General features: G+C 41.8%; 1 protein-coding gene and 1 long non-coding RNA gene across 2 annotated transcripts in view; one reads left to right on the forward strand and one right to left on the reverse strand.

Moving 5' to 3' along the window:
- Positions 1 to 1,751: 1,751 nt before the first annotated feature.
- The window catches only part of GNAQ (G protein subunit alpha q), a 310,505-nt gene continuing 290,443 nt past the window's right edge, over positions 1,752 to 21,813 (reverse strand). The window contains 2 exon segments of the mRNA NM_001110002.1: positions 1,752 to 2,583; positions 8,759 to 8,912. Coding sequence (NP_001103472.1) covers positions 2,393 to 2,583; positions 8,759 to 8,912 — 345 coding nt within the window. The 3' untranslated portion in view covers positions 1,752 to 2,392.
- LOC132346031 (uncharacterized) lies at positions 4,665 to 17,057 on the forward strand. The gene is made up of 3 exons (XR_009495744.1): positions 4,665 to 7,436; positions 12,137 to 12,195; positions 13,358 to 17,057. It is a non-coding gene; the product is annotated as an uncharacterized lncRNA (long non-coding RNA).

The following is a 21,813-nucleotide window of genomic DNA, read 5'->3' on the forward strand; positions in this document are numbered from 1 at the left end:
TGGCAAAAGTTCTACAAAGTTGGTTTCCATGTTTGTATAAAAGCTCCAACTGCTTTTATGTATTTTGCTATGAAATTACCTTTGGGTCTTATAATCAGTATACCTCTGCTTAGGAATGTGCAAATGATTTTATATAGCACGATGCTAGTACCGCTCTGTACGATAGTAAGGTTTTTTTTTTTCTTTTTCTTTTCTAAATGGAAAAAAAAAATCCCTAGTCAGAAATAAACTGACAAATTTACATTCTCCTCTCTTAAAAAAGTAAATAAAATAACATTATTCAAAATGTGAATTAGCTATGAGACATACAATTACATAGATACATATCAATACAGCACATTCAATCTGCCAAAAAATTAATGATTACAAAGCCAGTAAGGATGATGCAATATCAAGAGAGAGATGTATGTACAATGATTAGAGCATTCATAATTGCACTATACCTATAGGCAGTCTGTTTCTTACTTAAATTACAGGTGCTTTCTGAATAAGGAGAGAAAAAGCAGGTAACCTGTGTACTTTGAGGCTGGCAGAGCAAAGAATGGGAACATTCCATTATTATTGAATAACTCTGGTACTCATCTCATAAGCCATTAATTTTCTCTCTCCTTTGTTGTTCCAAAACAGTGATTTACATAAAAGTTTATAGACTCCTGCCAAATAGTACTGTAGTAAAATTAGACCAGGATCATGGCCTAATTCTACCTTCCCAGCAGGTTTAAACCATCATGATTTGTTTTCTTAAATTATATTTCAATTCAAGCTGCTTGACAGAAGATCATCAATACATGTGCTGTTTTTTTTGCATTGGTTGAAAAATTGCACATATAGAATTCTAGATCTCTCTCCTACTACGTTCAGTTACATAGATACACATTCTATAGAACAGAGAGGTTACTTATGAGTTTCGGTCCACAAATCTTCCTTAAGTTCAACTCAATCAGTCACCAGTTTAAGATCCTAAAGATGGTAAACTAGCAGTAACTTCAGAGTCTGCAAATTAAAGGTGTCAGAGTAATACTATTGACCAGTGTTTTTGGCAGACCTACTTGACCTTAAAGAACAGAGAGAGAGTAAACTGGCTTCAAATGAAAAGATAAAAGCAGATTTCATGGGGTATCACACAAGACAGCTTTTCCACATTGCTGATTCAGACACTCAACATGGAATGTGGACACTAAACAACATGATTTAAGGGCAAATAAAAGGATGGACTGTAAGAATCAAATCTACAGTGACCAACAGTTTGGCAACTGGTGTTTCAGGTTCATTCTCAGCCAAACATTTTAGGCTTCACAGTCTTACTCTCTCACATTTTAAGATTCTGGCTTTCATCTTTTAAGCTCTCATTAATTTTTTTTTAAAAGCCAGCTTTGGCAACACATATCCATAGTTAAAAGTCATTTTAAAATTGTGGCCCAAACACTAAGGGGGAAAAAAAAAGAGGGAGAAGTTGTTTCAGGAAAAAAAAAAAATTAAGAGCAACCTATGAGAAGGATCTGGGCAGCAGCCATTGGGATAATGTAGTGTCTCTTGGCATATGTTTTTGGCATCTGCAATTTGAAGAAAAGAGGGTGGAGAAAAAAATGGCAAGAAACAGAGGAAGAACAATGGCACATGATATTTCAAAAGGAAGAACTCCTTCTGTGTGTCTTGGCCCTTGCTTTACTGACTTCTATATGGTTTGCAGAGCAACCAGTTATGGCTGAAGGTAAACTTCAAAAAAAGAAAACAAAAAACAAGACACTTAACCATTAAACGGGCATCCACTGTCCCAGCCCAAAGTGAGGCAAGACAATATATTTATATAAAAAGACCTCTATATGTGTATCCAGATCAATACATTTAAAACCACAGTATTAATACTTATAATCCTTCAGCAAAAACCACAAACTGTTAAATTAAGCTGATGTCAATGGCTTAAATTGAATGACATTGTCCTGATTCTATCATTTGAGAGAAAAACTTGACCAAGAATGGAACTATGATAAAGGCCATCGTAATGTGGGAAAAATCAAGAGGAAGGGATGGGCTGGGAAAAGGAAAATCAACTTCATTTTGCTTAATAGAAAAGAAAGAGAGAGAGAGAGGAAGAAACAGCTCTTGTTTTTGTGAGTGCATGACTGAGAATTTAAAATACATTGAGTCACAAGATTTTGCCTAAAAAAAAGAGAGGAAATGTGCTGGGACTGTACTTCAGCATCCTGTTTTTCCTCTGAATAGTTTAAATAAAATCATAATATTTACTACAAACTCTGTGGACACGCTCACACAGAGTCCAGGACGGCAATAAATTAGTATTATGCAAATTGTTTTCCACAGAAATACAGTCCCTCTTGTTTAGCTTCACTAGCCCACCAGGGAAGGGAAGGGCGGTGTCGAGGAGGCACGACTAGACCAGATTGTACTCCTTCAGGTTCAGCTGGAGGATGGTGTCCTTGACAGCGGCGAACACAAAGCGGATGTTCTCGGTGTCTGTGGCGCACGTGAAGTGCGAGTAGATGATTTTGTCACTGTCTGGGTTCAGGTCCACGAACATCTTCAGGATGAATTCTCGAGCTGCCTGGGCATCTCGCTGGGGTCCTGTTGGCCAAGAGAGAAGAGGGACATCTGTCAGCCAGCTGATCTGTTAATGCACTTGCTCCATGGTTACTAATGCTCATGAAGACCTCTTCACTGTAGATCTGATCTGTTATAAGCGTCCTCCCCGACACGACTGTGTGTCACGGCTCCTCTTTCTCACTTCAGCTGCCCATGCATCCACCTCCATCTATCCACAGAATGTGATCTTGTGAGAACAGGCAGGTAGTGTGAAGGCCAGGCTAAGTTTAGCTCTGATTCTTTGGGACATAAGGAGCTACTACAGAATCTTCAGGTAGGGATGTGATTAGCTTACTTCTGGTTGGACTGAGTTAACTGTGCTGGTTTCAGCTGCATAACAAGTGTGCATATCATATAACTGCCTCAAGCTCTCTCGTCAATTTGCCCCTGTGTGCTCCCCACCCAACCTGCTCCCACTTTTTTATCGATCATTTTACATTCTCCAGACTGAAATCTCTTTAAGAATAGAAAACCTGTTTCTTAACCTCTGGTCTGTCTACAACTGTCCTCTGCAGGCTCATTTCTGGTGTTTCTGAAAAAACCACATTTACGTAGAATTTAATTCACTACATGTGATGATTAAAAAAAGCTGGTTTATGTTTTCTTACATTTATCCAGGATCTCTTAAGTGCCAAGCACTGTCTTAGATGTTTTTAAAAAGGATCATGATACATTTATCAGGATATATTACGAAGTTATTTGATAATTCTGTAACAGAGTCTTAGACATGACACCAAAATCACAGGCAACAAAAAAGAAAACAGATCAATTGGACTTAATCAAAATTAAGAACTTTCGCACATCTAAGGACATTATTAAGAAAGTAAAAAGACAACATACACACTTGACTGTACAGCAGTAACTAACACATTATAATTCAACTATACTTCAATAAAAATAAATTTAAAAAAGAATGACTAAAAAAGACAACCTACAGAATGGGACAAAACATTTGCAAATCATACATCTGATAATGGATAAATATTCAGAATATACCAAGAACTCCTACAACTCAACAATAAAAAGACAACCTGATAAAAGATGGGCAAGGGATTTAAATAAACATTTCTCCCAAGAAGATATACAAATGGCCAATAAGCACCTGAAAAGATGTTCATTATAAGCACATGAAAAGATAAACATTATTAACTATGAGAGAATGCAAATCAAAACCACAGTATGATACCACTTCACATCTACCTGAATGGCTATAATCAAATCAAGTGGAAGATAACAAGTGTTAGCAAGCATGTGGAGGAATCTGAACCCTTGTGCATTGTTGCTAGGAATATAAAATGGAAAACAGTGTGATGGGTCCTCAAAAAGCTAAACACAGAATTACCATATGAACCAGCAACTCCATTCCTAGGTATCTACCCCAAAGAAGGAAACAACCCAAGGATCCATCAACAGAGGAATGGAAAAGCAAAGGGTAGTATATACAGACAACGGAATATTATTCAGCCATAAAAAGTAAGTTCTGACAGATGCCACAACATACAAGAATCTTAAAAATATGTCAGGTAAAATTAGTCAGACACAAAACAACATATACTGCAGGATTCCACTTAGGTGAAGTATTGAGAAAAGGCACATTTATAGAGATAGAAAGTAGATTAGAGTTTAACAGGGGTTAGGAAGAAGGGAAAATGGGGAGATATTAATGATTATAGAATTCTGGGGGGCAATGACACAGTTTTGGAAATAGAGATGGCTGCTCTGCACTGTGTGGAGAAGGCAATGGCACCCCACTCCAGTACTCTTGCCTGGAAAATCCCATGGATGGAGGAGCCTGGTAGACTGCAGTCCATAGGGTCGCTAAGAGTCGGACACGAATGAGCAACTTCACTTTCACTTTTCACTTTCATGCATTGGAGAAGGAAATGGCAACCCACTCCAGTGTTCTTGCCTGGAGAATCCCAGGGACTGGGAAGCCTGGTGGGCTGCCGTCTATGGGGTCGCACAGAGTTGGACATGACTGAAGCGACTAAGGAGCAGCAGCAGCAGCAGCTCTGCACTGTGAATGTAATTATAGTATCACTGAACTGCATGCTTAAAAATGGTTAAAAAGACAAAATTTCACGTTACATATATTTTACAATAATTCATGAAACTAATGACACATACAAAAAAGAATTGAATGGTATGCTTTAAATGGATGAATTATATATTGTATGTGAATCATATCTCAGCAGAACTGTTTTAAAAACATAATAGACCCTGATAAATATGTTAATTTAAAACTTGTTGTAAATTAAAAGCAATACCAAAACATTACCACCTATCAAGGACTGAGCACTTTCTTTCTTTTTTCTTTATATAATTTATTTCATTTTCTGTCTGTTGCTCTAGAATAAGCACCTTTCTTATATGCATCTTTTGGCACTATGCATCTGAATTTCTCCCATTTTCCATTTAGCTTTATACCATGAAAGAGGGGTAAGCACTATAAGCTCTGTTCCTCCTCTCCCAGAAAACCCGCTTGGGATCCACAGCTTAGATTTTTTTTTTTTTTTTAATCAGTATTGTTATTTACTGGTTGGGATAAAGAAATCTTTGACAATTCTACTGAGGGCCTACAGATTCTAACAAAATACATGGTAAGCTTCAGAAAGTCAACTTGAAAACTTTTCAAACCAATCTTATAAGCAAATAAGCTTATATCCAACACTGCCAGACATTGGGAGGAAGAGTCATGAAAGCAGATTATTCTCACTTGTACAGGTTACAAAATGAATGTTTGAATTCCTGACTTAGCCCAGATTTGAAACTGTCAATGATTAAGAAGACTGGCACCATACTGAATTAAAGAGTGCCCCAATTAAAAATATGTGAGAGAGAGAGAGAGAGAGATAAATTTAGTGTCCTAGCTTATTTAATGTACTATTTTTAACTTAATTCCATTGTTGTTATTGTTCAGTTGCTCAGTCGTGTCCAACTCTTTGCAGCCCCATGGACTGCGGCACACCAGGCTTCCCTATCTTTCACCATCTCCCGGAGATGGACCAGTAGATTGTTAGAACTGATGCAGACTTCCATTTTCATAAAAGAATGTTATCTTTCTGGCTTGTGAATGAAATTTTACTTGCTCTTTTTGGGAAACGAAAGTCTATTCTTTTGACTCTTTTGTTCTTTTTTTAACTCTAAAGTATATTAGAACATAACTCAAGTTCACTGAAGAGCACATGGAGTCTGTTATGCTTTTAAGCATAATTTGTTATCTGAATAAACATAAACTACAAAGAAATCATTACGGCCATCATAGCAGGAACAAAAATCCCATAGTCTCTATGAACAGTTTTGCAATTCAAGTCCATGTGGAAATGGTAATTTTCCTTTCTGAAGAGAAATAAAGAAATGACATTCATTATGATTAAGACCTTGTAAGTACAGAAATGTGGAAGTGTGAAATTTATAATACTATAAACATGTGTATTATAAACATGTCACTGCAGAGTGGGCCTAGAATTTTTTCTCTCAGCTCATCTTACAAGGGCCTGAAGTCTCCTGGAATGACAGCTGCATCTGCTTTAGGAATAACTATCAGCGTCTTTTATTCTTTTTCCACAGACAAGTTTCCTATATGCGTGACGTGTGTTACCAGGGAAGATGGACAGTGAAAAAAAAACAAACTTCAGATTTAACAACATTCACAGTGGGCTCATGTTGGAAGGAAGATGCTCTTACTTATAGTGATGGGGAATCGGGAACTCACTGGACAAAGGAGAAATGTAAAAAGAAGAGGAAGAAGCCGCACAGAGAAGGAAGAACAGTACTCTAACACTTACTTCGGGTCTTTATCGCAGGAAAACCAATCCTAGTGTGCTGTTCTATGTGTGCTGTGTGGGTGCCTTGAGCCTCGGTGGGTCTGCTCTGTCATCCCATAAGTATGCACATAATGAAAACATGCTGCCTACAGGCTTGTGCTATGTCAGGGGGTGGTGGTCATTTCTCATTCGTGGATTTTCACCAAATTCTGAGAAAGACTAAAACAAGTCTCCCCTTCCAGCCATACGAGGCAAGCATGTGTGTTGGGTGTAAGCCGGACGCTTCGTGCCCACCTTATTTGGGCTGGTCTCGTGTTTAAGGAGTCAGCCTGCTGCTGCGGGAGAGAACCAGTGCTAGGTTGCCTCCTTCCGTGCTTTGCTCAGGAGCACTGAGGACTACAGGCTCGGGCATCTGTGACTTGGTGGCAGGCTAGTGGCCAAGTAAAAGGAGGAAAAGAGAACAGGATAGGCAAGTATTTGTTTTTAAAGGGACCTCAAAGCACAAAGGAAAAGCTACTTGAACAGAGGATGGGAACACACTGCAGACAAAACCAGCATGATAACATCCCTACAAGTTAGAATTCTATGTGCATTTGAGAAGGAACTTCAGTTCATTAACATGTAACGTTTCCCTTCCAAGAGAAGCATCACACCAAACACACGTGTGATGAAAGATGAGTGAAACTCCATCCTCAATGTGTTGGCATCTTTGGGGAAAGCTATGAGGCCACACTGAGTATTAGTTTTGAAGTAATTACCTTTCTTTCTTTTTTTTTTTAAATTTTATTTTATTTTTAAACTTTACAATAAGTAATTGCCTTTCTTAAGGAGTTCCTAGAAGTACAAAAACGCTGCTGAGTTGACATACACACCAGATAGCTTATGCTGATAAAGTATTTTTTCAAAACAGCCCATTCTCTTGTTGCACCTCTAGAATAGGTACTTTTGGGTTTGTGTTCTTCCCTCTGCCAGGCACCGAGCTACGTGACTTGCATACGTGATTCCATTCAATTCTTTTTTACCCAGGAGGAAACTGAGTACTTAAACGTGACTGAGGCCCCACCGCCGGTAAGTGGCCGAGCTGGTGCAGTGCTGTGCGACATTCAAAGTTTGTCCTCTTACATGCTATTCACTTAGATCTGGGTTTGGCAAGCTTTCTCTGTTTAAGGACCACAGAGTAAATATTTTGAGCTTCTGGGCCACTTGAGCTCTATCACAACCACTTAGTTCTGCTGCTGTAGCATAAAAGCAGCCAGACAGCATATAAATGAGTGGGTGTGGCTGTTTCAGTAGAATTTTACTTAGTTGTTTAGTCATTCAGTCATGTCTGACTCTTTTGCGACCCCACCAGGTTCCTCTGTTCATGGGCTTTCCCAGGCAAGAATCCTGGAGTGGGTTGCCATTTCCTTCTCCAGGGGATCTTCCTGACCCAGGGATCAGAACCGAGTCTCCTGCTTGGCAGGTGGACTCTTTACCACTGAGCCACCTAGGAAGCCCACAGTTAGCCACTCCTAATCTATACTCGAGCGTGTGTGGGGAGCTGAGTGTGGACTCTGCAGATAAGTTCTTACAGGGCAGTGGCTGTGACTCTTTCACCTGTTTCAGAGTGGCTGGTACGGATGCATTTTGTTACCAATCTGTCAGCAAGTAATATTTTGCAGAAGGGGTTGGGTGTTGTGCTCAGTCATCCAGGATTTCAGTCTAGTTGAGGAGGCAAGATTTGTTACAAGAAGGAAGTAAATAATGCAAAGTACATAGACAGGAGTCCCAAAGTGGGTGCTACAGGCAGAGCTTAAAAGATGGGTGCCTTCTCTCAGGATAATGGGGCGTCATGGGGTCATGAAGCCCTCCAAAGAAAATATCTGTGTCAGGCATCATGCTGAAATCTCACACTTATGTTATCTATTACAGTCAACAAAACAAAAGTTTGGTTCTAAAGCCCAGAGCAATTCAGTTACTTGATCAAGGTTTACAAATAGGAAGTATCAGAACTGGTATTTGAAGCTGACAGATCGACTTCAGACCATGGGCTCTTGACCACAAAATTCTGTTTTCTCTCCAGAGAGAAGGACAGGCAGACTGTTACCAAATGAAAGGGAACTCAAGAGGGAACTATAATGGTTGATACATAGTCAAAACTAGGGGATGGTTCCATCCTCTGATATAAAAGAAAGCTTCTTATGTATTTTGAAGTAAGTGTAAATTTCATCACTGTTGGTAAGTGAAACATTTCAGGTCATTAAAAGACAGGACAAACAATGATTCATACTCCATCAACACGTGGGCTTCTGAGGCACTGATGGAGTACAGGAGTGTGTCAGCTCTGGCCCTGGTCTCAGGAGGTGGGATATTTCCCTGGCTAACACGCTGGCTGAAGAGTGAAGACTTACCATCGTATTCCGGGAAATAGTCAACTAGGTGGGAATACATAATTTTCTCCTCTAGAAGATCTTTCTTGTTTAAGAACAGAATAACTGAGGAGTTCTGGAACCAGGGATACGTGATAATTGTTCTAAACAGTGCTTTGCTTTCCTCCATTCGGTTCTGAAAAAAAAATCAGCAGAAAAACAAGACGTGAATTACATGATCACTCAGCCTGGGAACTGTTTGCTTTGTAAGTCCAACCCATCTTTGGTATGCATTCAATTTCTGTGGCCTTGGGCTGAGCTTCCATGGCATCAGGATTTACATGCAAAAGGCTCAGCAGCTCTTTTCATTAGGCAAACTCTCAGGCTGACGGGCAGAAGAGAATAATAATAATAAATATCCACTGATAGAACTTTTAAGGTAGAAAAAGAATCATCAAAGCCTAGAGAATCAAGTTGTACCTGGCACACTGTCACAAATGCCCACCAAGAATTATTCATTCATGGCCAAATACTTAAGGTCTGTATCAAAAACTAAGTACCAGGCTTCATTTTGCATTTCTTAACCTATATGTACTAGGGACTTCACAATTAGTCTATTACATAACAGTCAAAACAAAGTTACTTTATTCTTTGCCCAAAGTGCATCAATATTTTTTAGAAGTATTATTTTTTACTATACATATATATATATATATATATACACACACACATACACACACACACATTCCCTGATTAGAAAAACACATGGAAAAATATTTTTAGATCACACATTTCCTATTTATCAGAACACACTGTCTCCCTAAGTTTCACTATAATTTTCATACACAACTGTGGACCTATACATAGTAATTAGTTGGAGATACAAATGTAATATTGCTCACCACCTTCAGTGTTTTCAACTGAAGCTATCTATCAAGTCAGTCTAGGTAACAGAAAACCTCTATGAATTCTTAAGGAATTAGTCAGCCTGCTCTTACAAATGAAGATGTTTCAAGGGTACTTCTGACTCGGGTGATCACTCACCAGCTAAAAGCTAGACAGCCTCCTCGCTTAGCCCACATCTGTTCACCAGCTCTTCCTTCTACAGACACACTTGCTTCGAAATCATTCCTGCCCTTGGTCACAGACCAAGGCGGCAGATTTGGAGAATCCTCCTTGGGCCTGCCATTTTCTCAGACAACAGAGAACACTCTCCATTCCCCTGTCTTGGATCTATGTGTTATGACCAAGTCTGGGGCAATGGAAAAGCCTGCTGAGGATTGAGCTCATGTCTACTGCTAACAGGTGGCTTAATGGCTTAAGCCAGAGGATCCTATTCAAAAAGTGGGTTCAATCCCTGGGTCAGGAAGATCCCTTGGAGAAGGAAATGGCAACCCACTTCAGTATTCTTCCCTGAAGAATCCCATGGACAGAGGAGCCTGGCAGGCTACAGTCCATAGGGTCACAAAGAGTCAGACATGACTTGGCAACTAAACAAATAATCCTATTCTCCTTGTACCTGGGGTGATTCAGGGCTGGGCTCTGAATCCAGGTTCCTGTCACTTGGACTACTGCTTCCCTTGTTTTTTGGTTACCAGTGTAGCCAAGCTGCTCAACCAGTCCAGTTAAACTCCAGGATTTTTGCCAAGAGCTTTGGAACAGAGAACCAGCTTTCATGAAAAAAGTGGAAGAAGCATCGTGTAGCCTTGAGCTTCCAGAAACCATTTTGAAACAGGAAGAAAAAGAAACTAGGTTTTAACTTCTTGGTCAAACCATGCCAAAACCTGGTGATGCTTTGCATTTTTTAGTAACATCAACCAATTAAGTACTCTTTAGTTCTTAAGCTAGTTTGAACTGTATTTTTTCTGGGTCTTATTATATATAAAATACTTCTCAGAGAAAAACAATATATTATTTATATGCAGAATCTCCCCCAAAATGATGCAAATGAACTTACTTACAAAACAGAAACAGGCTCACAGACTTTGAAAAAGAATGCTATTTATCACTGAACCACTTTGCTGTACACCTGAAACTGTTAATACAATATTGGTAACTCTAGTTCAATATAAAATTAAAAAAAAAAATCTAATGCTTTTGATTGATATAGCTGGATCCACTTCATTCTCAAATTTCTAAAAGGAAGTGAATGAAAGATGTTTGAAGGATGATCTTGAAGACTAACGGTTCAAGCTGTTAACACATTCTGCTCAGCTTTTACCTTCCCGATGTAGAATGTGTCCTGAGTTTCACAGTTCAGCATTATAGAGGCCAACTACACTCTTCTGCATTACCCTATGACTGCTGTTCCAGAAAAAGTTCTGGGAAGTTAAGCTCACCAAGCAATTTCCTATATCCTGAATATGTCTTGCTCTTTTCTTCTGTAAAGTGTTCCAATTCAAATCAAGCTGAAAAGGCCTACTGTTCAAAAGGAGACCTTTACCAAACCTGATAAAGTCCATCACCACCAATCGAAATTGAGCAGAATGCTGTGGGCTCCTGGTCATGCAAGCCTTCCTCTGTCTCCCATTTCTTGTTTGTAGGAAACAGGCTTCAGCCTTCCCTGAGTTTCAAAGGGCAAACAGCTGCTAATCAGGGAAGTGAGGGATGCAGCCTCAGAACAGGGTCCCGGTTCTGCCTCAAGGAATACACATAACAACACTTTTGAGCTTGTCTGCAGAACTAAAACCCCCAACAAATGAAAGATATTAATTACTAGACGAAACACGCTTCATTCCAGAGAACAGGTCACAGATGGGATAACCCCCAGAATCATAGAAGCTTATCAGGAGACCACCTGAGGCCAGATGAAAGGAATGCAGGTCCTGCACACACCCTGGTCCTCACCAGCAATCCCACCCTGAACACTGCTATAAAACTGCTCACCAAGTCCCCGTGGGTTGGGACACACCGTTCTGAGGGCACGAGTCCCCTGTGGCCTCCTTTGCCTGGAAAAGCAATAAAGCTGTTCTTTTCTGTTTCATTCAAAACTGTCTCTGAGATTCGATTCAATTCGACTCTGGTGCACAGAGGCCAAGTTTGTGGCATCACAATCTCTTTACCTTTACACTCTGTGCCTACCATTAGATAATTAAATATGGAGGGATGGGTTACTTCAAGGGACAGTGTTTATTTTGCAGCCCATATTTAATATAAATAATATGAACAGCCTTTAAAAACAGTATTTTTACAATCTATATGCCTTTTACTGATTGTCATCACCAGTAACAAAAGTTTAAGCCTGGAAACAATATTCACTGAGAAATGATCTCTTGTAGCCTGAGATTTTACAGGTTGAAAATTTCATGACTGAAGGAAAGCAAAGGCCCTAATAAAACTGAAAGAATTAAAGGATCTAAAGATGGTTAATTAGATAGTGACATCCCTGATGGAAGAATTAACTTTTTTTCTTATTTACAGTTGTAGCAATTCCAGAAAATCATACTGTGGCCTTCAGAGAAGTCATGTCTAAAGAGCGGGTATGTACACCTTGGCCTCAACCAGATAGCCTCCATCCGAAAGGCTTATCACTGTGATTAGCACTCTCCAGAAGGGGTATGATGGGGTCCCCAGGGGAGGGCCCTACTGGGACCTTTTTTAGATTGAAGTCTAATGGTAAGTGGCTAGACCCGGGGTAGAGACTAGAAAGGGGAGAGGAGTGGTCCTGACTTTGAGTTCACGAACAAGGAGGCACCTGAGGCCTCTATGATTAAGTTCAAGTCAGAACTGGATCCCCCAAGCTCCAGATGGAGGTCTACTGTAAGGGGGGCCTCATACTAGGACACAGTAGAGACAGTGGACTATGCCCAGCCCTGGGTCCTAGAGATGTCTTGTGGCGGTGCCTATCCCTCTGTGCCCGGGGCTGCTGCAGCTGGGGCCACGGTGGAGGTGAGCCTGCTGACTGGCCTGGTCCCACTGAAGCTTTGCCAGTGTCTGCAGTCTGGGGTTGCTCTAGGCTGTTTTCCAACTTGGCAAATGCTGTGTGGCCTCGGCAGGAGCTTCTCCCTCAGGGGAAAGCTAAAGAGCAGCAAAGTGGGTGGCTGATCAGCAGCATTAGCACCCACATACCTCCAACCAGACCTACCAAATTCAGTCTCAGGGACTTGCCTGGTGATTCAGTGGTTAAGACTCCATGCCTCCAATGCAGTGGGCATGGCTTCAATCCCTGATCAGGGAACTATGATCTTGAATGCTGTGCAGCACTGCCAAAACAACAACCACCACCAAAAAACCCCTCAATCTTAGGGGGTAAGCCCTAGGAATCTACATTTTTAGCGGGCCCTCCAGGGGATTCTGATGTAGGGTTAACTTTGGGAAGCACTGTGATGGAGGTGGGCTTCTCCAAATTAGCATGTGTTATGAATCACCTGGGGACACGGGCTGTGACTCAGCTTGGGGTGGGACCCAGGAGCCTGCATTTCTAATGAGCCTGGAGGTGAGGCTGATGCTGCTGACATACAGCATGCACTTGGAGGTGGAAAGTGCAGAGAGCTTGCTGAGCTAGGGACCACGGCGAGAAACACGACGCTCTGTCCTGTTTTCATGATAAGAAGTGCTAGTCACACATCCAGCCCAGTGCCCGAGTCGTGCAATGAAAATCTAACCATGCTGGCTTCCTGCTTTTTGTCTCTCCCAATTAAGATTCATCATGAGAAACGCTGGGCTGGAGGAAGCATAAGCTGGAATCAAGACTGCTGGGAGAAATATCAATAACCTCAGATATGCAGATGACACCACCCTTATGGCAGAAAGTGAAGAGGAACTAAAAAGCCTCTTGATGAAAGTGAAAGAGGAGAGTGAAAAAGTTGGCTTAAAGTTCAACATTCAGAAAACTAAGATCATGGCATCCGGTCCCATCACTTCATGGCAGGTAGATGGGGAAACAGTGGAAACAGTGGCTGACTTTATTTTTCTGGGCTCCAAAATCACTGCAGATGGTGACTGCAGCCATGAAATTAAAAGACACTTACTCCTTGGAAGGAAAGTTATGACCAACCTAGATAGCATATTCAAAAGCAGAGACATTACTTTGCCAACAAACGTCCATCTAGTCAGGGCTATGGTTTTTCCAGTGGTCATGTATGGATGTGAGAGTTGGACTATAACGAAAGCTGAGCGCCAAAGAATTGATGCTTTTGAACTGTGGTGTTGGAGAAGACTCTTGAGAGTCCCTTGGACTGCAAGGAGATCCAACCAGTCCATCCTAAAGCATATCAGTCCTGGGTGTTCATTGGAAGGACTGATGTTGAAGCTGAAACTCCAATACTTTGGCCACCTGATGTGAAGAGCTGACTCATCTGAAAAGACCCTGATGCTGGAAAAGATTGAGGGCAGCAGGAGAAGGGGACGACAGAGGATGTGATGGTTGGATGGCATCAATGACTCAATGGACATGGGTTTGGGTGGACTCCGGGAGTTGGTGATAGACAGGGAGGCCTGGTGTGCTGCAGTTCATGGGGTTGCAAAGAGTCGGACACGACTGAGTGACTGAACTGAATTACGATTCTTACTTTATGCCGTGTAAGTTGTTTTTCACTCCACAGTGAGAATTTCTAATACTTTTAACCCCCAGGGGAATGTTAACAAATCGATAAACTCCTGCTAAAAGCCCCCAGACTAAATCCTAAATGAGACTAACATCAGGTTTTTATGACATCTTGCAAGGTGATGGACTGTGCAGAGAGGGAGGCACAATCCACTCTGCTCAGTAAAAATTCAAGTCTGTGGGGGAATGATGTGTCCCAGGAGACTGATGTCACTTGCTTTTTAGTAATTCTCTAGGGCCTGGAGTTGCAAGTAAGAGAACAAAATAACAACATATGAGACACTGAATTTATCAGTCATACACGTGAGGATCTGTTCACCTCTGAAGACAAGTTTAAAAGCAGTCTCAGGCTGCTGCTGCTGCTGCTGCTAAGTCGCTTCAGTCGTGTCTGACTCTGTGTGACCCCACAGACAGCAGCCCACCAGGCTCCTCCATCCCTGGGATTCTCCAGGCAAGAACACTGGAGTGGGTTGTGACTGCCTTCTCCAATGCATGAAAGTGAAAAGTGAAAGTGAAGTTGCTCAGTCGTGTCCATCTGTGCGACCCCATGGACTGCAGCCTACCAGTCTCCTCCGCCCATGGGATTTTCCAGGCAAGAGTACTAGAGTGGATTGCCACTGCCTTCTCCTGCAGTCTCAGGGAAGTGGTGCAATCATATGCTCCTCCTCTTGGGGTTAAAACCAGTCAATTGAAAGAGGATGTCAATTAAGGTTTTCACTCTCTTCCAAACACTAAAGCTCTTTATTAACCAGATGGGACTGCTTATACTTGAGGCCCAAGGAGGTTTCTGACTTGTTGTTGACCCCATATACCACTTCTCCTGAACAGAAAGCAATGAAGGGTGGCCTGGTGAGAGAGCTGGAACAGAGGGAGCAGAGATCAATGGGCCTACCTAGTCCCCACCCACAAGTCTGAGCAAGCTCTGGGAGTTGGTGAAGCTGGGGGAAGGGAAGCCTGGCATGCTGCAGTCCATGGAGTTGCAAACAGTCAGACACAACTGAGCGACTGAACTGACTGAGTCCCCACCCTTAGAGACATGGAAAAAGCAAAGGGTCACAGAGACCGAGGACAGTCTGCCTGAGAGTGAGCACAGTGGGTTGAGTGGTCTCCACGCAGTCACCCTGCCTCAAGTAAACGTGGCCACAGAAATGTCAGTCTTGCCCAGACCATTTGCTGTGAACTCTGTCACTCTGACGTACATATGGTGAAATCCTTACCTCCAATGTAAGTTTTCAAAAGCTAGGCCGTCAGGAGGTAACTGGGATTAACGTTTTTAAAAGAGACCTCACACCTTCTGCTATGTGAGGACACAGCAAGAGGATGGCCATCTATGAACCACGAGGCAGGCGCTCACCAGATGCTGAAACTGCCCAAGGCTTGATCCTCCCAGCCCCAGGGCTGTGAGAAACAAATATCTGTCATTTATAAGCCACCTGGTCTATGGTGTTTTGTTACCTAAGCTGAAACAGACTTAAGACAACACTGATCAGGTGAGTTGCTCCTCCCAAGCCTGTAATCAGTGAAGAGGTGGAGTGCTAATCTCTATCTTGATCTCTGGCCTGGGCTGAAGGAGAGGCTCCCTGCTCCCCACCGTGTAAATCACAAGCAGAATGGTGGAACCAAGATCATCAGAAAAGGACTGGTTCAGGCTATTGTTGAGGGGGTCTCACACCTCTAATCCTTAACATCCCATATTGATTCTCACACAAATCCAACAGCAAAAACACACAAATTCTGATTAAAACATAGGCAGAGGATCTGAAGAGACATTTTTCCAAAGAAGACATACAGATGGCCAATAGTAACTACGTGAAAAGATGCTCAACAACACTAATCGTCAGGGAAATGCAAATCTAAATACTGTGAGGTATCACCTCACGCCTGTCAGAATGGTTAGCATCAAAAAGCCAAAAAAAAAAGTAGGGGCGAGGATTGGAGGAAAGGGAACCCTTGTGGACAGTTGGTAGAGCTATTAAAGTGGTGCAGCTGCTATGGAAAACAGTAAGGAAGTTCCTCAAAAAATGAAAAACCGAACTATTATATGATCTAGCAATTCCACTTTTGGGTATGTATCTGAAGGAAATAAAAACACTAACTTGAAAAGATATCTACAAACTCATGTTCACTGCAACATTATTTACACTAGCTAAGACATGGAAGCAAACTGCATCATCAATGGATGAATGGATCAAGAAAACTGACATATATATAATATACATACATGTATATGTATAATTATTTATGTATAATGTGTATATATGCATATATAGCACATTTAATATACACACGTCAGTTCTTTACAATGTGTATATGTATAATATATATAACACATGCACACATACATATACATGTAATGGAATGTTATTCAGCCATAAAAAAGAAAACCATGCCAATTACAACAAAATAGATGAACCTTGAGGGTATTATGCTAAGTGGAATAAATCAGACAGAGAAAGACATACCATATAATCTCATTTATGTTGATTCTTAAAAACAGGGGTTTCCCTGGTGGCTCAGGGACAAAGAATTCACCTGCCAATTTAGGAGACATGCATTGTCTAGGAAGATTCCACATACTGCTGAGCAACTAAGCCTGTGCATCACAACTACTGAGCCTGTGCTCTGCAACAAGAGAAGCCACAACGATGAGAAGCCTGAGCGCTGCAACTAGAGAGCAGCCCCTGCTTGCCACAACTAGAGAAAGTCTGCGTGCAGCAACAGAGACCCAGCACAGCCCAAACTAACTAACTAACTTAAACAAACAAAAAAATAAAAACAAGTATAGATACGGAGAACAGATTGGTTACCAGAGGTAGGGAGGCAGAAGATGGGTGAAACAGGTAAAGGTGGTTAAAAGGTACAAACTTCCAATTATAAAATTAGTAAGTCCTGGGGATGTAACATACAGCGTGATGACTACAGTTAACAAGACCATATTATATATTTGTAAGCTGCTAAGACAGTAGATCTTAAAAGTCCTCATCACAAGAAAAGAAGTTAAAACTGTGAGGTGATGGATGTTATCTAGACTTATTGTGGTGATCATTTTGCAATATATACAAACACTGGGTCACTATGCTGTACACCTGGAACTAATGTTATCTGCCACCTGCATCTGCATGCGTGCTCAGTGGTGTCCGGCTCTTTGTGACCCCATGGACTATAGTCCATTAGGCTCCTCTACGCAAGGAATTTTCCAGGCAAGAATATTGATGTGGGTTGCTGTTTTCTCCTCCAGGGGATCTTCCCAACCCAGGAGGGATCAAGTTCTTTACCACTGAGCCACCAGGGAAGCACAGGTCTATGGATGAGCGCCTAAGAGTGGTTAAAAAGAGGCTGGGGTCACATACGCAGGAAAGGTTTGAGTGGGGAAGGCTTAAAAGCAATGTAGTTCTGAGTTGACTCGAGAGATGGAGAGATTACAAGGAAAAAAGAAGAGCAAAAGCAAAAGAGAATTGAAATCCAGGACCAACTGGAGGGACCTGTGATGATTCTGTGTAAAACATTTTGTGGCATTCTGATCTCTGCAACTTAGGTATCAAGTAAGAAAATTTTCCATGTTGAGACTGTGAAACAATTCCTCTTCATTTACATTTTACAGTGGGGGCTGGGAGGCATAAACACACTGGGCCCCATGAAGAACGTATGCACTCCTGCCCCCGCCAGTCATGAAAGAAGCTGCTGGCTCCCACTGCCTGCCTGTCTCCAGGGCTGGCAGGGAGCAGAGGCCAACAGGAAGCTCTATCAGACATCTCCAGTGTGGCTTGCAGAGAGACACAATTACCTGCCTGGAGGTAAGCAGCCTCTGCCTTCCTTCCTTTTGGCTCTCGTACAAATCTCCCTCCTATCAAGAAAAAGGCCAGATCCTGTGGACGTGGCCCAAGATCCCTACAGGAAGTTGGCTTTCTTCAGGCTATGACTTTGCCCAAAACTCTGCACAAAAAATTATCAACGGGCCTCAAGGGACACTAGTTCATGTCTCTAGCCCTTGTAGTCCTGCTGCCAGTGACAGCATGGGTTGGCACTCTGCCAAGGTGGTATTTCCCTCCAGCAAGAACCAGCATTAAACCAGAGATCTGAACATCAGTTTTCCTAACTTTTGCAAGTCATTACTTTGCCAGTAAATACAAGTTCTCACACTTTGCAAAGAATACAATTTAAATGAGACCCTCATTCATTTCTATGATCCAAGTCACCCACCTGCCAGCCTCTCCCTGTCGCTATTTCCCCTTCATATCAGAGCCTTATTTATTTATATTCCCCGTAAGGTCTAGAACATAGCCTTTAACTAGACACAAGAAATAAGCGTGAAGACTGCTCAATCACCACTGAGGGCCTTACAGTCATCTAGGAGTTGTTCTCAGCTGCTCTCTGAGGTAGGATGCACTCCAGACACAATGGGATGCAGCTTTTCAGGGCTCAGAGATGCAGACGGTCTGAGTGATCCACAAATGCACTAACTGATGCCAGAACTTGGGTCAAGGGCCTGTGATTCTTTGCTTATAACTTGTGTTCACAATTCAATGATTCTGCATATCCTGAGCTTTCTTCTAAAAAAGGCCAAGTGACACACTTGATTTAAATGAGTGAGGTCCAGATACATGGACAGAGTGGTTACGTGGGCATTTTGGTAAAGTAACAGGCTATTTAGCCAAAGGGAAAGATACACATTTTATCACGCCTTAAATATTCTTCAGTTACAAGTTAAGACATCTGCTGGTCATACAATCACGCTCAATTTTAATGCCTAGCTGTTTGTAAGGCTGCGTCTATATACTGTGCATGATGAAAAATGTGCTGCCAAGGTACGTTACACAAGGTACCGGTTTTATTAGCATCATTTCTGCTTCTGAAAGTGATCAGGAAAGGAGATTATTAGGATACAGGATACAGGATTATTAGGATATGCATTTTAAATACCACTCTTCACTCTTACTGCCATGACAAGCTTCACTATTTCTTCTGTCACAATTTATCAAAGAATACCTCATAAATTACTTTATTAAAGGTTATTTTAAAAGAGCAAAGACTAGTTGACTTTTAATGTAATGATTCATAATAATATCAAATTTGAATCAATCATTATCATTTGTAGTTTATCAAACACTGAATACTTTGAAAAACTCACATCCTTAACAAGGACTTAGGAACACACTCTCAGGTATTGATTTCATTTACATATGTCACTTGGGTAAATAAATGTACCAACTCAAAAGACAGGAACTCCAAAGCCTTTATGAAAAAAAAATTTGCAAGCCTGGTCTGCATCTCTTTCTTTCCTTGATTATTTAGGAAAAAGCTTGATGTACTTTGTATCTCCAGTAGGATCTCATTGATATGTGTCGGAGCTGAGATCGGCGCACATTCAAAACACCTGTGCTGAGCTCCTGTTGCTGGGGGGAGGTGGGAGTGGGAAGGGCCAGGACTGTGAGCTCCCTTGGTTTGAAACATGACTCTTGTGACCTTGGGCAAGTGACTGCACCTCAGTTTCCTCGTATCTCCCAGGTTTGGGAGGACAGAATGGAATGCTGCATGCAAAGCGCTCAGCTGTGAGCCCAGCACATAGCAGTTTTCTATAGTGTACTATCAGACATGGCAAAATTGCTATGTAAGAACCTCCTGGTAAGGTGATTGCTGACCTCAAATCTTTAGCCAAACTATAAATCCAGTAAAATCTATTTCCCGAAATTGCACAAAGTTAATCTATCCATGGTTTCAAGTCCAGATACATCTGATTTATAAAAAACTGGAAAAATCATCCAGGTTTCTGCCAAATGCTTAGTCAGTTTCTTCCTAAGATTCTCCACATGTTAAGGGGGAGTATCTTCAAAATCTCTATAAATGGTTAATACTTATATAATTGGTCTATCCAAAACGATTGTTCTCTTGCTCTCTGTACATCCCCTGCTTGACCAGTCCCTGCTTGAAGGACACGGTACTCACATGACTGACCTTCCCTCTTAATCACAGAACCTAAACATACTTGCCCCTAGGCCTCAGCTAGTGATTGTTCTAATCTGTGGATCAGAACATCTCCACTGTGATAGTTTATCAAAGGGCCTCCAGAGAAGGGCACACCCATCTGCTTTCCCTGGTAACTGATGAGCCAACCTAATGTCAATTCCCCTTGTAATGGTTAGCCTCCCTCCACCCTTGGGTAGAGAAGACTGCTGCTTTGTCCCGCCTGCTGTCTGCCGCCACAGTGGGGTTTCGCTGCAGGGCCCCTGAACTTCAGATGTGTAAGATCCCCCATCTATGAAACCATTAAGATGTCTCTGTTGCTGACTCAGGGCTGTTGCCTAATTCTTGGAACTGGCAAATACTGGACTTGTAGGTGTGCAGCCCGACAACTCTCAACCCCAGAGTAAACCAAGAAAACAACTGATTAATATGTAAGTGGAGCATTTGTAATGAGAAATAATTAAGGACAGCTCCCTAGCCATCCCACTTCTGCTATCCAAATTGACAACAGGAAGAGAAATAATAAAGATACTAAACTTGGCCGGACAGATATCATTTCCTCTGTAATTTTCTTAGTCTTTGCAAATATTTGCAAGTGATTATTGGAGATCAAATTTGGCAAACTCTTTAGGCTTGAAGACAGGTCCTGAAGGTTTTAATAGTATAATTTCTACCCGTGCATGAACTGATGTCTTCTACCTGCACGGGATGTTTAGAGAAGCAAAGAAACAAAGCACATTTGCCTGTGACCTCCAGGTCTAAGGTTTCTAGCAGAGATGAGGTCACAGAGCAGGCAGGCCCTTGTGCAATGAACTCGTGCAGACCAGAGCGTGTTGTAGGAGAGCAGGGAGGACAGAAAAGGGAAGACAGAGAGATTGGAGGGACAGGGCAAGGAGAAGCAGTCACCGTCAGACCAAGGAGACCCCAGAGCCTCAACACAGGTGAGAAGAAATATGACAAATGATGTAGAAGCCCACAGTCCCATAGCTTACAGAAGACAGGACTACTTCCTTTCATATTTTCTAATATTCTACTTCAGGGCTTCTCTGGTGGCTCAGTGGTAAAGCAACAACAAGTGACCAAATAGCAACCTCCTTTCAAAGACTATTTTATAGCACATTGATCTGGCTATTGTTTAATTTCAATAGCTACAATATACCCTGTGCTCCAAGTCCTACTAACTGTATGCTTAATGCCAGTAAGCCAAAGTCTATCCTTAACTTATATATGCGAATTCCTTCTTTTTTTCCCATAGTGTTAGCTGCTCAGTCGTGCCTGACTTTTTGCAACTGCATGGATTGTAGCCCGCCAGGCTCCTCTGTCCATGGAATTCTCCAGGCAAGAATACTGGACTGAGTTGCCATGCCCTCCAGGGGATCTTCCCAACCAGGGATTGAACCAGGTCTCCTGCATTGCAGGAAGATTCTTTACCATCTGAGCCACCAGAGAAGCCTATAAGGCTCCTCAATTACTGAGCTAGGATTCAGACAGTTCATGCCTTGAGTAGTCACACCATTGACTTTTCAATTCACTGACCTTCCCCCCATCTTTCCTGTAATCCACCCATACCTCAAACTGAAAAAGGATTCTG

The sequence above is a fragment of the Bos taurus genome, chromosome 8, assembly GCF_002263795.3.
Source record: "Bos taurus isolate L1 Dominette 01449 registration number 42190680 breed Hereford chromosome 8, ARS-UCD2.0, whole genome shotgun sequence".
In the NCBI taxonomy this organism is placed as follows: Eukaryota; Metazoa; Chordata; class Mammalia; order Artiodactyla; family Bovidae; genus Bos; species Bos taurus.